The sequence below is a fragment of the Oncorhynchus keta genome, unplaced genomic scaffold (assembly GCF_023373465.1).
Source record: "Oncorhynchus keta strain PuntledgeMale-10-30-2019 unplaced genomic scaffold, Oket_V2 Un_contig_8101_pilon_pilon, whole genome shotgun sequence".
Lineage (NCBI taxonomy): Eukaryota > Metazoa > Chordata > Actinopteri > Salmoniformes > Salmonidae > Oncorhynchus > Oncorhynchus keta.
Genome location: NW_026289860.1, coordinates 58,271 through 73,638, shown reverse-complemented (window position 1 = coordinate 73,638; position 15,368 = coordinate 58,271). Strand labels below are relative to the sequence as shown.

Genomic DNA, 15,368 nt, shown 5'->3' with positions numbered 1-15,368 from the left:
GATTCAGACAAAATGGAATCTATTAATATTATTCATCACTAAGACAAAGTATGTTATTTTTCCCTTTCTGCAAAGGGTTTGTGGGCGGGAAAACTATTTGATTAATATCCCTCCATTCGCGCTTCAATATCCGGCAAGGTTGAACGGTGACGGTCATTTCCACCTCCGACAGTTTCCGTGTGGCCACAATCAAGACAACCGCTGTAAACAAACTTTCAGTAACGGTTTAATTCCAGAAGAAATACATTTAAACAAAAAGATATGCATATCAAAACAGGTGAGTTTTGGGTACCGGTAGCTATTAGCACATTACTTTGTGACTTTCTACTTTGCCAACCTAGTAAAACGTTCTGAAATGAACACTCCCGGTACCGTGTGTTGGAGCCGGGGTGTTATGAAACTTCTCTAACGTAATGTTAGCTAGCTAGCCAGGAAATGGTTTATTGTTCCAATGCATACTTGAAGACTAACGGTATGACCGTATTATAGTATCTCCTGCTTAGTTAAAAGTTAATATTTTAAATAAATTACGTTTCAGGTTAGCTGGCGTTGGCTACTGTTAACGTTACATACACGTTGCTTTTCTGTTTCTTAGCAGACTAGCTAGCTAGTTAGCAAGTGGTTGGTTGGCAAGGCAGTTCGATAAGGTTATAACGTTAGTTACATAGCTTTTTGCTCATATGACATACAACTTGCATAACATGGTTGTAAAGTAATTTAAGTGTCATTATAACATTTGCCACTGGATTTTTTTTCTCTTCAGTTTAATCGGTAGCTAGCTAGGCCGGACGTGGCGTGCATTCTAGCTCTGCGTAGCTATGTGGCTAGCTAACGTTAGCTAGCCAGTTAACCTAAAGCCCTAACAAGTTAAGATGGCTAGTTCATAATTTCACCAATAAACCATAACATAAATGTGCAGTTTAAACTGTTCCATTTTTTATATTAAATTATTAGGGGATTCTAACGATCTTCCTTTGCCTTCTATCTAACTTTAGGTACATGGGAGGCCAACACAGTGTGCGAGTCTGACACCCTGTGTGATCCTACTGGCCTTGTGTCCTCCACCAACCCAGAGGCTCATATTGGCAACCGCCGCCTATCACCTGGGTCTGGCAACTGTGGTGGTGGAGGAGGTGGAGGCTGCCCAACTGGGGTTGACCAGCAGACCTGCCAAGCTTCACCCCAGGCCCTCGAGGGCAACCTGAACGGACCCGCCCATGTACATGCCTTCACTTACCGTAGAGACAGAGATCGTAGAGGCCAGCACAAAGGCCGTGGCCCTCGCAGAGAGGGGCCCAGGGGGGCAGGGCGTGTAGCAGATAGGCCCCCGAAGCAGAGCCAGAAGGAGAGGTGGGTGGAGGACAGCCTGTCTCTACTCAAGCACCCACCTGCTTTTCCAGTGCAGGACAGCCCTGCCAAGCTGCAGCCGACCATCAGCTATGCCTCGAAAGTGAAGTCAGGGGCGGTGGGTGGAGTGCTGGAGGAGGAGGGCCGCCCAGCCATTGGTGTCCTGCTGCAGAACCAGTGGGGACTTAGTTTCATCAGTGAGGTCCTCCAAGCCACAGAGGGTTCAGTTCCCTCTCCTGCCCCCATAGCAGCACCTCAGCTCACATTTGAGGTGAAACCGCCAACCCAACACAAGAGAGGCATCACATAGTCCAGGCCAGTGGTGAAATCCCAGTTCCTGTCAATACCTCAATCTCCATTGACCAGTACAGAGAAGAGGAAGCAAAGATCAATGGGAAGCTGCTTCTCACCTGTCACCATCTAAAAGAGGCTCTGCACTATCACACAATAGGTAAGGGCGGACGTGGTTAAGACCTCAATAATACATTAATGTATTGTAAATGTTATTTTTCTGTGGCATCTGTCATAAAGTTGTATGCATCATATTATGAATCCTAACTATACCTTGTTCAATTTTTAGAATGGAATGTCACCTGCAACAAACAGAAAGAAGGTGAGATGTTCATCAGGAAGGTCCATTATTAGAATTTGGACCGGATTCTCCACGCTGGGCATTAGAATCTCTGAAGCAGGGCTCATACTTTTAAAGGATTTTAAGATGTTTTCAGACCTCTAAAGTAGTCTAATGTCAAGAGAAAATCACATCCCACAACATCAGTGGTGTAAATTCAGTTTAGCTGTATGCCTCCACCCCAAATGAATAGAAAGTACGGTCACCCAATAAAACCAGGAAATGAAATGGTGCTCATCTTTTCCATTCATTTGAAGTTGTGGCGTATAGCTGGATACACACAACCACTGTCGTGGGACATGGTTTCATCTTGACATTACTTTCGAGGTTGGGGGGAAAAAATGGACAAACGTTACTTAAAAAATTAAATGGTCTCTTTAATGGTTTGATTTGTTAAACGTTGATATATTTTATTATCCCACCATAATATGTAATAACACCCAATAATACAAGATGGTTTAAATACAGATGGAACGATGAGACTGATATATAAATGTGAAGGATCCACTTGGACTATTGACTCATTTGTTCCAATTTGAAACAACAGGCTGTGGTCTCTTGGTTGAGTTATAAAAATCTTTGGTTTAAACGCGTAGAAGAATAAGTGCAGTGAAGAACTATCTCTTTGTTAGGGCACAGTCATTGAATTTCACGTTGTCTCTCAATTCCAACGTACTTATGTTATCATTATCAACTGATTCCCCGTTGCTCTTCGGGGCGGGGTGTCATATTTTTAAATCAATTGCCATCTCCATTTTCTTAATGTTTATTTTTTTTAAGGAAGTTGTCTTGGCATCACTAGATGAATTTGGATGTTTCTCTGTCAAGACCTTCAGGTGAGGCTTGATATGATTTTAAGGAATCCCACCAGCGGAGTGTCATATTTAAAGAATCCATGAGCTGGGCCAGAGGCTTGGCAATTGTACGCAACCTTACAGGGCTCCCTTGTTAACCTTTCTAGATGAATAGATGGCAGGGTTAAATCTCACCTGACTTCTCAATAAGTAGATGGCGTTGAAAGCGCTACTGAACACAATTTTCACTAGGCTATTTGCATGCTCTAAGTGTTTGTGGTTATTCAGCATGACCAGTAGGCAAATTGTATTGGATCTAGGAGAGATCCTACTCGTGACCTCATTTAAACTTGCTGCATCTTGTCTGCAAAAACATTTGCATCATGCACCCTAATGGTTCTAAAGAAGGATACAACTTGATGTTTTTTTAATCTAGTGGGTTTCCTGTTTCAGAAGTCCTTGCTGCAGCCCCCAAGGGCTAGATTGTATGAGAGGTTTGACAATGCTGCCTGTCACTAAATGCTGTCTTATTTTTTTGTTTCAGATCCCAATAAGGTAGTTTGGTATAAGAACTCCCTGGACCAGCCAGCCTAGTGACTCATGGACCTGTCTGCCACAACACACACCCCCACACACACCCCCACTCAGGTCGATGTCTTTACACAAAGCCACACTGAGACACTTTGGACTAACTCCTTGATGAGATCCACAACTAGGGACTTTTCTAACGCCTTCAAAGGCCTGCCTTAATGAATTGGACCTGGAGTTCCTATCGGCTCAAAATGATTCGTTTTAATGTCGTGTTGAGTTGGTCTTTTTTTAACAATCTTAAGAGCTGTCATTTTATTGTGAGGAACTGCAGTTTTATCAGACATTTTCTGTTTTGTCCTCTGTTGTAAGGGATCCGTCAAGCACTTTCTAATCTGTTGTGACCAATCCTTGGTACTCCTACCCTACCAGGTGTTTATTTTTTTCACAAATTTGAAAATGTGTTATACCTGCTTCATTTGACCGTATTTTACACGGGACAGATGTGTAATCATGTCTCCAGTTTACAGGGGTGCAGACAGCACAATAAGAAGGCACCCTTCCCCTGTCTGATCCTAATGCTGTTTTATTTTGTACCCTGATTGGGTGAATGTTACTCATGAATCCATATGATTACTCATGATCACACTAGCTCAGTTTTATGATTTGAAATATATAAAAAAATACACTGGAGGATAAGTGAACAGTATTGCATAATAAAATTGAATGAACTTGACATGCCCCATGGTCTTACTGGTAATGCTCATACTTCATTGTTTTATCATTTTTACATATGATAAAACCCACAGCATTATTTGCTTTAATACGGACAGGTTTTAAATGTTTTTACCTTTTTTTTAAAAGTAAACTGAGGGCTTGACTATCCTTGCCACTGAAGTTCAGCACGATTGAAATGTAAAGGTTATTTCCAGCCGACATGCAGTGTTTACTGCTAATGCAAGAACATTGCCTTTCAATTTCTATGGCGCTGAACTACTGCAATACGAACTGAAAAGGACAAAAATAAGTGATTGTGATCCTTGGATGACTTGATTGGATAAATGTTCAGTGGGCGGAGTTACAGGAAGGGGAGGGGGAAATCTGTTCGGTCTTGAGTTCCAAATTTACCTACCTTTCTGCCTGAACAGCTTAAAATATGTGTGGAAAAGGCATAGAGCCCTCACCTCTGCTGGTGCAATGCACTGGGCTAGGGACCATAAGATCACAGGTTCTAATCTTGCTGATCCCCATCCTCGAAAAAGGTACATTTCAGCTTTCAGTGGTAAAGCAAATTTTTATTTAATGTTAAGCCAATATTGCCACCTGTCAATGATTTTAGAAGGAATGATTTAAATGGTTTGATAATCCAGATCTGTTTAGTTGTAAGAAATCTAGCTACATTACAACGTCTCACTGACGATCTCCGGAGGTACTTATTTTAATCGTATACACTTGTTAAAAAATATATTTGCACAGAATGTTGACAAGATAAGGACACGTTAACACCAGGTATAAACGCGGCTATATTGTGGACTAGGGGCTGGATTAAATCCGTATCGCGGAAGAGCTGCATTATATTGACATTTAAAGGCATAGTTCCCGCGTTCGGAGACTTCATTCACGGTAAACGCTGCATATCTTGGCTCAATCAGAAATGACTTATTTTAATGCGGATCTTCTGCGATACAGATTGAATCCAGCGCTAGAGAAAGCCAAAAAAGATCAAAAGATAAAGGTGTTTTCTCCAAATGCGGTAACATTGCCTTTACATTTCAATCGCACTATAGCGCAGATTTTCTGCAGTCCGGATTTAATCTAGGCCTAAAATACTAATGAGTGTGGCTAAAAACTGTTGTGTTGAGGAGTTCAGAACGATAGAAGTGAGGCATAGAATATTTCTACATTCTTTCCCATCATGACACAACACATACAATCCAGGTAAAGGGAAGGTGGGTGCAAGTTGCAGCCTGTTGGGTAGTGAGCTGTCAATCTCTCCAGGTCACCTCCACTTCATCTGTTCTGTACCTGCCAACAACAATGTTTCTCTTGTCACTGGATGACAGCACAATATGGTCGACCTGTTGTCAAAAAATATCCAGTTAACATCTCAATACACTTTTGTAAAATAGACGAAGAACTTCCTGTAACATTTTAGCTAAAATGTTTATGTAAAAGTAATCACTGTACAATAGAATGAAAGGGAATCATTGTACTGTACAATATAAATATGATAAATCATTGTACTGTATAATAGAATATGATCAAAGGGAATCACTGTACTGTACAATAGAATACAATGAAAGGGAATCATTTGAGTTGCAGGTATAGTGGAATTACCTTTGAGTGATCCATGAGTCTGACAGCTCAGTTGTCTGACCGGATCGGAACATCTCCCAGCCAGCCTGTGCAATCATTGCTCCATTATCGATACAAAAGCTGTGACACAACGAAACAGAATATCACATTTTAATAACAGGATGTACAAAGTTAAAGTACATTGTGAAATTAGCATCAACATAAGCCATTTTACTTGTATTAGTTCATAAATAATAAAGGTAAGCATTGAGTGTCTTAGATACACTTGTCAGATCCCTTGTATTGAAAACATAGTATGTAGAACCTTACCTCTCATCTGTAGCAAAGAGCTTTGCACCCCTCTCCTTGCACATGACTCCCATCATCTCCTGCAGACGCAGATTACCTACAGAGCAAAACCGTCATCAGCATTCCTGAAGGGTTGTGTTTGAGTTGTGCCTGTCCATAATGAGATCAGACAGATTTACATGATATTACATCTTATGTGTTTTAATGAATTACATTGGAAAGCCCACAACCCCCACAATGAAGTACAATTGACTTACAGCCAACGCCTCCAACGATGAGCACTTCCTGGGAGCTGCAGTGAGCCATGGCCCTCTCTGTGATCTCCACCAGCATGGAAAACAGGGTCTCCTACAGGACACACAAGTAGTGAAGGATCATTACACAGTGGTGTGCTCTGACACCTCTCAGACTGTGAGTGATGCCACCATGTAGCTGCCATCATTCTGAAAGGGAAGGGTGTTGCCGTGCCGATGCAGGAAACAGGCTGACAACAACGCACTGGGGCAGTTTATTGCTTTTGTTCTGACCTGTAGGGAGAAGCACAGGTCTTCTGCTGTACACTGATTACATTTCAACATCTTCCCAGCTGCTTCCTGAAAGAAAAGGGACAAATATGAACACATCAAACATGCCTCCTTATTATAACCATTGTCCATCTAACTATCACAAAAACCCTGTCTCTCCCGGACAATGCTATGCAACCCAATGCAATGCAACTCAATGCAGAACTTAATTCCCACTTAAAGGCTCTGCATCTTACCTCGATATAGGATAGAATCCCAGAGAATGACACGTCCATCCCCTTCACCGTGTATGGAAGCTCCACATACTGTGTACCTCTGACAAAACAAACAGGAAATCAATGGTGGAAATATACACATATGAAAACATCTACTGGCCGACTGCAATTCCAAAGAAAACACATGTACTCACTTCTTGGCCATCTGCTCAATGTTGTACCCAGGGCTGGGATCATTGGAAATCTGAGTACAAACCATTTTGATTCATGAGAATGGTAAAACAATTTATTCAAGGTATAGTCCGAGTCCACAATAAATCTTAAAGAGGAGAAAAAAGGATGTTGCTATCTCGCTTTAAAAACAAGATGCATGAAAAGAGGAGCAAATTGAAAATGATATTCAGCAACTCTTGTAAGAAGATGGAAGTGGACTACATGTTTCAGCATGTAGCCTTTATAGGAGCATTACTTAATCAGGTTTGTTTCAGTTTAGTCCCCTGAAGAGCCATGCAGAACTCACCTTTATCACCCTGGCAAACCTGTCCAGGCAGTTGCCCACTGCAATGTCGATGGTCTCACCAAATATCCTGTAGCGCCGCTCAGAGTATGCAATCACCTTCATGAGGAAACATTACATTAGAGCACAACTAAACCCAGAAACCTCAGTTGAGACAGGTATGAGTGCTAACTAAGGGAAACCTAAGAACTCTCAAGTTGTGCGGGACATCCCAAGTCTGTCTTAGTATATATGTATGGGTGACTGACCTGTGTTTACCTCCACTGACATAGAGCACAGTGGGGTTATTGGCTTGAGTGATGAGGCGGCCCATCTCAATGTGGCCAATACAGTGGTTGACACCCAGGAGAGGCTTCCCCACAGCTGGGCCACTGTGCGCGCCACCAGAGCCACTGTCACCAAGGGGCACCCATCCCTGGTCCTGGGGTAAATAATATCATGTTGGTGAAAACTGAATGGTACTACAGGTCAGGAAAGGCCACTTCAGCTTTATAGGAATCAGTGACATAGGAGTTCCTGACCCTTTGTGTATGCCACGCAGTCAACGTCAGCAGGCTTCAGCCCTGCCTCCTCCAGCGCCTCCTTCAGAACTGTTAGGATGACACTGCGGTGATGTCTGGCTGTCTCACTAGGCAGGAACCCTGGGATGGAGAGTTAAGTCTGTTACTGCAACTACACACATGAGCATTAGGACAAACGCAAGCCTTCAGTTGTCATTTGAGTCTACTTTGAATTCAACCAACTTGCGGACCAGGGGTGTAATGTAGGTGCGTCTGGGGTTTGAGAGTACTTCCCCATCCCTCACAATGCCTACACCAATCTTGTTGGCACTACCCTCAAATCCAATCACTACAGTCATGTCAGCTAGAGAGTTTGAGGAGATGGAGAATTATAATGAATTTTTATTTTAATAAAATAAAAACTTGAACATTGAAAGAATGTCATAGCTATTGGTCTTGTGTGCATCTGAAAAAAATATGTTCAGAGTGCGATGGCATTGCTACAAATACCAGAAACAGTTGCATACATCAGTTCATACAAGAATAAACAGTGCAATGTCAACGACTAAAAAAGTACAAGTGTTCTTTATTTATTCTTCAAAAGCAATACGAAAAGTAGAACATAAGCACTAGAATATAGATACCAAAAACAGTGTCATGTTTGGTTAAAACTATTAGAAGCATGATTAGTTAGCTAACACTCGGGTTGTACACCAGGTGGCGATCATGATATACAATCAATTATTCAGTTCAAATGCCAAAAACGAAGGCACATTAAGAGCCAATTTCACGTGTTTTAAATGAAAAACATTATTTCAGATGAGAAAGCAAAAAAGTTGAATACGAACCTTCCAGTTGCTGAGTATTTCGTGTTTTGACAGTACTCTAGGCAGTGAGGACCCATAACAAGGGGTCGTTTGCTGATTTTCCTTACATAATTGTATCTTTCAATGTATTGTATTAACCAAAACAATTGGAAGCTAATTGTAGACATTTAATGTTTGACGTAAACAAATACATAACATGCATAAAAAGCTGATACCTGGTGCGTTCACGGATTCAGGGTAAAATCACATCAGGCATAATGTTGGGCAGCCTACACGGCATGCGCGTGCGTGACCATGTTCCTCAAACCCACTGCTTTGTTTTGGAGGAGTGACTGTGACACGGTTGAATCCTTTGTTGTGAAAACGCAAAGTAAGAATACTTTGGGTTCTCTCTAGTTAATTCTTAGTTTTAAAAAGTAGTAGTAGCAGCAGTAGTTGCATTCATTTTCTGCCAGATTGCTCGTTCACATTTTGCCCATTTATTCAGACTCGATCTTCATTCGACATGGATTGAGCCATAGGCCGCACATAAAGTTATGTATATGTCCTAAGCTAACTCGCTTATTATCAAAGATTCGCCTGTTTTTGCAGTAGTTACAGAATTGTTAAATGGATATGTGATACTGTAATGTAAACATCTTTATCACATATCCTGGCGTACAAACTAGTAGCTATTGTGGCGGTAGCTGATGAGCTAAGCGTCGCTATTGTATTTGCTAAAGTGGCTGCTATAAATGAAGTAATGACTTGATCATCTGTTTTTCTTTTTCCCAGCGGCGACGTGTACTCGATGTGTGCGTGTTGTGTGTCTTCGGGGCGTGTGGAATAAGAACGTGTGAAAGTATGTCGAAAAGAGCGAAGAAAAAATGAGCAGGGAGGCTGGAGATGGTGACCATGACAACGGCACAGGTGAGACAATTGATGTGTCCTGTTTTTGCGATATGTATCTTACACTTACATTATGTCTGAAGCAGAACAGAATACAAAAAAATACTGTTACACCAGTCTCCAATACCCCTCCCTGTTTTCTCTTGTCTTACAGCTCCCGCTGCCAAGAAAGGAAGAAGGTCAAGGAACCAGAGGCCCCCATTCTGTACAGTGACCCTCCTGATAAGATGAACAGCAAAGATGGTTAGTGCTGCTAACATGAAGATCACCTCCTGGAATGTGGATGGGCTTAGAGCTTGGGTCAAGAAGAAGGGCCTTGATGTGAGTTTAGAACCACAGTCCAAAGCTGCATTACGACTTGGCATTGAGCTATAAAATCAAATCAAATTGTATTTTGTCACGTGCGCCGAATATCACAGGTACCTTACAGTTAAATGCTTACCTACAAGCCCCTTACCAACAATGCAGTTTTAAAAAAGTATAAGAATAATAAAAATAACAAGTAGTTAAAGAGCAGTAAAACAACAATAGAGACTATAGGGGTACTGGTACAGAGTCGATGTGCAGAGGCACGGTTAGTTGAGATATAGTGCATAGGGTTAACTACACATGTGAAATAAGTCCACACAGTTATGCAATGCATGAGATTTAAACGTTGAGTGTCTGTGAACTTCTGTTAAATACTATTGTCTGGTCCATTCATCTGCACAGTGGCTGCACCTTTTAAACACTGATAAATGGCAGTGCAATGTGAAGGAACTGATTGGTTATTTTCCTCTCTCTTGCCCAGTGGGTGCGTGACGAGGCCCCAGATGTGCTGTGCCTGCAGGAGGCGAAGTGCGCTGAGAAGTCCCTTCCTGATGAAATCACCTCCATGCCCGAGTTCCCCCACAAGTACTGGGCTGGCTCCGATGAGAAGGAGGGCTATAGCGGGGTAGCTATGCTGTGCAAGACTGAGCCCCTCAAAGTTACCTATGGCATAGGTGAGTGAATGGCTGATCCTGTTAGGTGACCTAAACTGGGACATGCTTAACACCCCGGCAGTCCTACAATCTAAGCTAGATGCCCTCAATCTCACTCAAATCATCAAGGAACCCACCAGGTACAACCCTAACTCTGTAAACAAGGGCACCCTCATAGACGTCATCCTGACCAACTGGCCCTCCAAATATACCTCCGCTGTCTTCAACCAGGATCTCAGCGATCACTGCCTCATCGCCTGTATCCGCCACGGAGCCGCAGTCAAACGACCACCCCTCATCACTGTCAAACGCTCCCTAAAACACTTCTGTGAGCAGGCCTTTCTAATCGACCTGGCCCGTGTATCCTGGAAGGACATTGACCTCATCCCGTCAGTTGAGGATGCCTGGTCATTCTTTAAAAGTAACTTCCTCACCATTTTAGATAAGCATGCTCCGTTCAAAAAATGCAGAACCAAGAACAGATACAGCCCTTGGTTCACTCCAGACCCTGACTGCCCTCGACCAGCACAAAAACATCCTGTGGCGGACTGCAATAGCATCGAATAGCCCCGTGATATGCAACTGTTCAGGGAAGTCAGGAACCAATACACGCAGTCAGTCAGGAAAGCTAAGGCCAGCTTCTTCAGGCAGAAGTTTGCATCCTGTAGCTCCAACTCCAAAAGTTCTGGGACACTGTGAAGTCTATGGAGAACAAGAGCACCTCCTCCCAGCTGCCCACTGCACTGAGGCTAGGAAACACGGTCTCCACCGATAAATCCATGATTATCGAAAACTTCAATAAGCACTTCTCAACGGCTGGCCATGCCTTCCGCCTGGCTACTCCAACCTCGGCCAACAGCTCCGCCCCCCCGTAGTTCCTCTTAAGCCTCTCCAGGTTCTCCTTTACCCAGATCCAGATAGCAGATGTTCTGAAAGAGCTGCAAAACCTGGACCCGTACAAATCAGCTGGGCTTGACAATCTGGACCCGCTATTTCTGAAACTATCTGCCGCCATTGTCGCAGCCTATTACCAGCCTGTTCAACCTCTCTTTCATATCGTCTGAGATCCCCAAGGATTGGAAAGCTGCCCACCAGTCATCCCCCCTCTTCAAGGGAGACACCTGGACCCAAACTGCTATAGACCTATATCCATCCTGCCCTGCCTATCTAAGGTCTTCGAAAGCCAAGTCAACAAACAGGTCACTGACCATCTCGAATCCCACCGTACCTTCTCCGCTGTGCAATCTGGTTTCCGAGCCGGTCACGGGTGCACCTCAGCCACACTCAAGGTACTAAATGATATCATAACCGCCATCGATAAAAGACAGTACTGTGCAGCCGTCTTCATGACCTCGCCAAGGCTTTCGACTCTGTCAATCACCAAATTCTTATCGGCAGACTCAACAGCCTCGGTTTTCGGATGACTGCCTTGCCTGGTTCACCAATTACTTTTGCAGACAGAGTTCAGTGTGTCAAATCAGAGGAGCATGCTGTCGGTCCTCTGGCAGTCTCTATGGGGTGCCACAGGGTTCAATTCTCGGGCCGACTCTTTTCTCTGTATATATCAATGATGTTGCTCTTGCTGCGGGCGATTCCCTGATCCACCTCTACGCAGACGACACCATTCTATATACTTTCGGCCCGTCATGGACACTGTGCTATCAACCTCCCACGAGCTTCAATGCCATACAGCACTCCTTCCGTGGCCTCAACTGCTCTTAAACCTTGGTAAAACCAAATGCATGCTTTTCAACCGATCGCTGCCTGCACCCGCATGCCCACTAGCATCACCACCTGGATGGTTCCAACCTTGAATATGTGGACATCTATAAGTACCTAGGTGTCTGGCTAGACTGCAAACTCTCCTTCAGACTCATCAAACATCTCCAATCAAAAAATCAAATCCAGAGTCCCGGCTTTCTATTCCGCATAGCAAAGCCTCCTTCACTCACGCTGCCAAGCTTACCCAGTAAAACTGACTATCCTACCGATCCTCGACCGGCGATGTCATCTACAAAATGGCTTCCCAACACTCTACTCAGCAAACTGGATGCAGTCTACCACAGTGCCATCCGTTTTGTCACTAAAGCACCTTATACCACCCACCACTGCGACTTGTATGCTCTAGTCATTTGGCCCTCACTACATGATGAGTCGCCAGACCCACTGGCTCAGGTCATCTACAAGTCCATGCTAGGTAAAGCTCCGCCTTATCTCAGTTCACTGGTCACGATGGCAACACCCATCCGTAGCACGCGCTCAGCAGGTGTATCTCACTGATCATCCCTAAAGCCAACACCTCATTTGGCCGCCTTTCGTTCAGTACTCTGCTGCCTGTGACTGGAGGCAATTGCAAATATAACTGAAGTTGGAGACTTTATCTCCCTCTCCAACTTCAAACATCAGCTATCCGAGCAGCTAACCGATCGCTGCAGCTGTACATAGTCTATAGGTAAATAGCTCACCCTTTTCACCTACCTCATTCCCATACTGTTTTTATACTGTTTTTATTTATTTACTTTTCTGCTCTTTTGCACACAATATCTCTACCTGTACATACCCATCTGATCATTTATCACTCCCGAGTGTAATCTGCAAATTGTATTATTCGCTACCTCCTCATGCCTTTGCACATTGTATATAGACTGCCCATTTTTTCTACTGTGTTATTGACTTGCTAATTGTTTACTCCATGTGTAACTCTGTGTTGTCTGTTCACACTGCTATGCTTTATCTTGGCCGAGGTCGCAGTTGCAAATGAGGAACTTGTTCTCCAACCCAGCCTACCTGGTTAAATAAAGGTGAAAATAAAAAATAAAAAAATACTCTAGTTGGCTGTGAGTGTCTTATCTTTACCTATTGACTGTTCTCTCCAGGTGTCTAGTTAACCTGCCTATCCCCAATCTGTCTGCAGGTAAAGAGGAGCATGATAAGGAGGGCCGTGTTATCACTGCTGAGTTCCCCACCTTCTTCCTGGTCACCGCCCTCGTGCCCAACTCTGGCCGAGGCCTGGTGCGCCTGGACTATCGCAAGACTTGGGACGTGGAGTTCAAGGCCTACCTGAGCGACCTGGACAAGCGGAAGCCCCTGGTGCTGTGTGGCGATCTGAACGTGGCCCATGAGGAGATCGACCTGAAGAACTCCAAAGGCAATAAAAAAAACGCAGGCTTCACAGCAGAGGAGCGTGAGGGCTTCAATCAGCTGCTGGCTGCAGGCTTCACCGACAGCTTCCGCGAGCTGTACCCCGAGCAGGCCAACGCGTACACCTTCTGGACCTACATGATGAACTCTCGCTCTAAGAACGTAGGCTGGCGTCTGGACTACTTTGTGCTGTCCTCTGCTCTACTGCCAGGTCTTTGTGATAGCAAGATCCGCAACCAAGCTATGGGCAGTGACCACTGCCCCATCACTCTACACATGGTTGTGTAGATCAGTCTGGCCAAAGTGCTGGATCAATTGTTTCCCAGTTCAATAGTTTTGGCAGTGTGGCCATGCATTGTTTTCTCATGTTAAATGTGACCTAGGTGGCGGACCTCAGATGAAGTCATGGCATTCCCAACTACTGAAACTAATCTGTATGCCGGTGTGCACTCAACATGAGTGAAACATCAGAACCTGGAAACACGTTTCTACTGAAACTGGGATTCTCAAATGAGTTTACTTGAACCTCAAATCTTAAATTGTATAAACTACCGTAGTCACAATTGTCCTGTCACCCATTTGAAGTGACTATTCAACACTGCTTTACTTTCCCACCCACACAGTGCACTCCTAAGTGACATCTGGTAACAAACTGCATAATCCCTGCAAGTCCTCTGAGGCACTGTGTTCTTTAAACATGTGAAACTGATGTTGGTGCTAAATAACTGCTAGTCTGTCATTGAAACATTGCTCCTTTGAAGGGAATGTGAGTCCTATTTTGTTAATTAATATTATATATAATGGTAATGAAGTCATTACCATTGAGTGAATATTGATAAATTAATCACGGTACAGATTTATTAGCATGCAAACATTCAGACCCGGATTGATGGCCAGTATTAAGATTGTCAAATGGTTCAACCTCTGCAGAGCTGATATGAGACCAATGTCAGTGGTATCTCACCCCTTATGGTATCTGCCAATGTCAGTGGTATCTCACCCCTTGCCAATGTCAGTGGTATCTCACCCCGTACTGCCAATGTCAGTGGTATCTCACCCCTTATTGCCAATGTCAGTGGTATCTCACCCCTTTACTGCCAATGTCAGTGGTATCTCACCCCTTTACTGCCAATGTCCGGAGCAAAGTTTCTAAGACATGCCTGTTTTGTAAAAAAAAAAAAAATCCCAAACCATAGCTTGAGTTTATAGATGGTAAATGTACCCATGCATCTATTAAAGTTTAGTTTTAAGTATGCTTGAGTTTCCATTTTATTAGGTTTTAAGATGAGGTTTTCATTACAAAAGACAGTAACAATTTTTGTATTGTTCATTGAAATCTCTTCATTAAACTCATTTGAGCTACAACTCTGAAAATACAATGTACTATACACATAAAATGCATTTTAGCAGACGGACACGAGGCACAATTCTTTTAGTACTTCTACATTGTGATAATCAACCAAAAACAACATTTTGTCGGGATTAATTGCAGCCAGGGCTCTACAGATTAAATCCAGGCCAAAATTGTCACATGAGTGATTCAGCTCATAGAAGAGCTGTCTGTGCCTTGATGAGCAACAATGACAGTATTTCAGCTGAGGAAAGCCAGAAAGAATTCAAATGCATTTCATGAATCATTAGATTAGGAATTACCAGTAATATACTGAACAAAAATATAAATGTGTAATCATGTGCTGAAATAAAAAATCCCAGGTATGTTTCATACTCACAAAAGCTTATTTCTCTCAATTTTAATGCACAAAAATGTTGACGTCCATGTTAGGGGAGCATTTCTACCTTGCCAAAATAATCCATCCACCTGACAGGTGGGACATATCAAGCTGATTAAACAGCATGATCATTATTTTACCAGGCAAGTCAGTTAAGACC

The 15,368-nt window shown here is 43.3% G+C and overlaps 2 protein-coding genes and 1 pseudogene across 3 annotated transcripts; 2 read left to right on the top strand and 1 right to left on the bottom strand.

The window, feature by feature from the left end:
• Window positions 1-118: 118 nt before the first annotated feature.
• Window positions 119-4,036, top strand: LOC127926710 (FMR1-interacting protein NUFIP2-like). The gene is made up of 5 exons (XM_052512212.1): window positions 119-277; window positions 996-1,585; window positions 1,645-1,798; window positions 1,928-1,960; window positions 3,317-4,036. Exons 1-5 carry the CDS (start codon window positions 262-264, stop codon window positions 3,364-3,366), a joined length of 843 nt encoding a protein of 280 aa, XP_052368172.1. The 5' UTR covers window positions 119-261; the 3' UTR covers window positions 3,367-4,036.
• Window positions 4,037-4,722: 686 nt separating this feature from the next.
• Window positions 4,723-7,265, bottom strand: LOC127926709 (tRNA N6-adenosine threonylcarbamoyltransferase-like). Its single transcript, XM_052512211.1, has 8 exons — window positions 7,164-7,265; window positions 6,838-6,887; window positions 6,665-6,743; window positions 6,432-6,497; window positions 6,162-6,252; window positions 5,926-6,001; window positions 5,638-5,736; window positions 4,723-5,325 (listed from the first exon to the last, which is right to left on the bottom strand). Exons 1-8 carry the CDS (start codon window positions 7,263-7,265, stop codon window positions 5,286-5,288), a joined length of 603 nt encoding a protein of 200 aa, XP_052368171.1. The 3' UTR covers window positions 4,723-5,285.
• Window positions 7,266-8,683: 1,418 nt separating this feature from the next.
• Window positions 8,684-14,843, top strand: LOC127926715 (DNA-(apurinic or apyrimidinic site) endonuclease-like; annotated as a pseudogene). The gene is made up of 4 exons (XR_008124931.1): window positions 8,684-8,724; window positions 9,530-9,696; window positions 10,166-10,358; window positions 13,252-14,843. The product of XR_008124931.1 is annotated as a DNA-(apurinic or apyrimidinic site) endonuclease-like (transcript).
• The last annotated feature ends 525 nt before the right edge of the window (window positions 14,844-15,368 follow it).

Excerpts from the sequence above, each read along its gene's own strand:
- LOC127926709 (XM_052512211.1), bottom strand. The coding sequence starts at position 7,265 with ATGAAGGTGATTGCATACTCTGAGCGGCGCTACAGGATATTTGGTGAG. Across the intron at positions 5,737-5,925 it reads CTCTTTGCTACAGATGAGAG|CTTTTGTATCGATAATGGAG; the intron begins GTAAGGTTCTAC and ends GTTGTGTCACAG. Across the intron at positions 5,326-5,637 it reads GACTCATGGATCACTCAAAG|GTACAGAACAGATGAAGTGG; the intron begins GTAATTCCACTA and ends TGTTGTTGGCAG.
- LOC127926710 (XM_052512212.1), top strand. Across the intron at positions 1,799-1,927 it reads TCTGCACTATCACACAATAG|AATGGAATGTCACCTGCAAC; the intron begins GTAAGGGCGGAC and ends TTCAATTTTTAG. Across the intron at positions 1,961-3,316 it reads CTGCAACAAACAGAAAGAAG|ATCCCAATAAGGTAGTTTGG; the intron begins GTGAGATGTTCA and ends TTTTTGTTTCAG.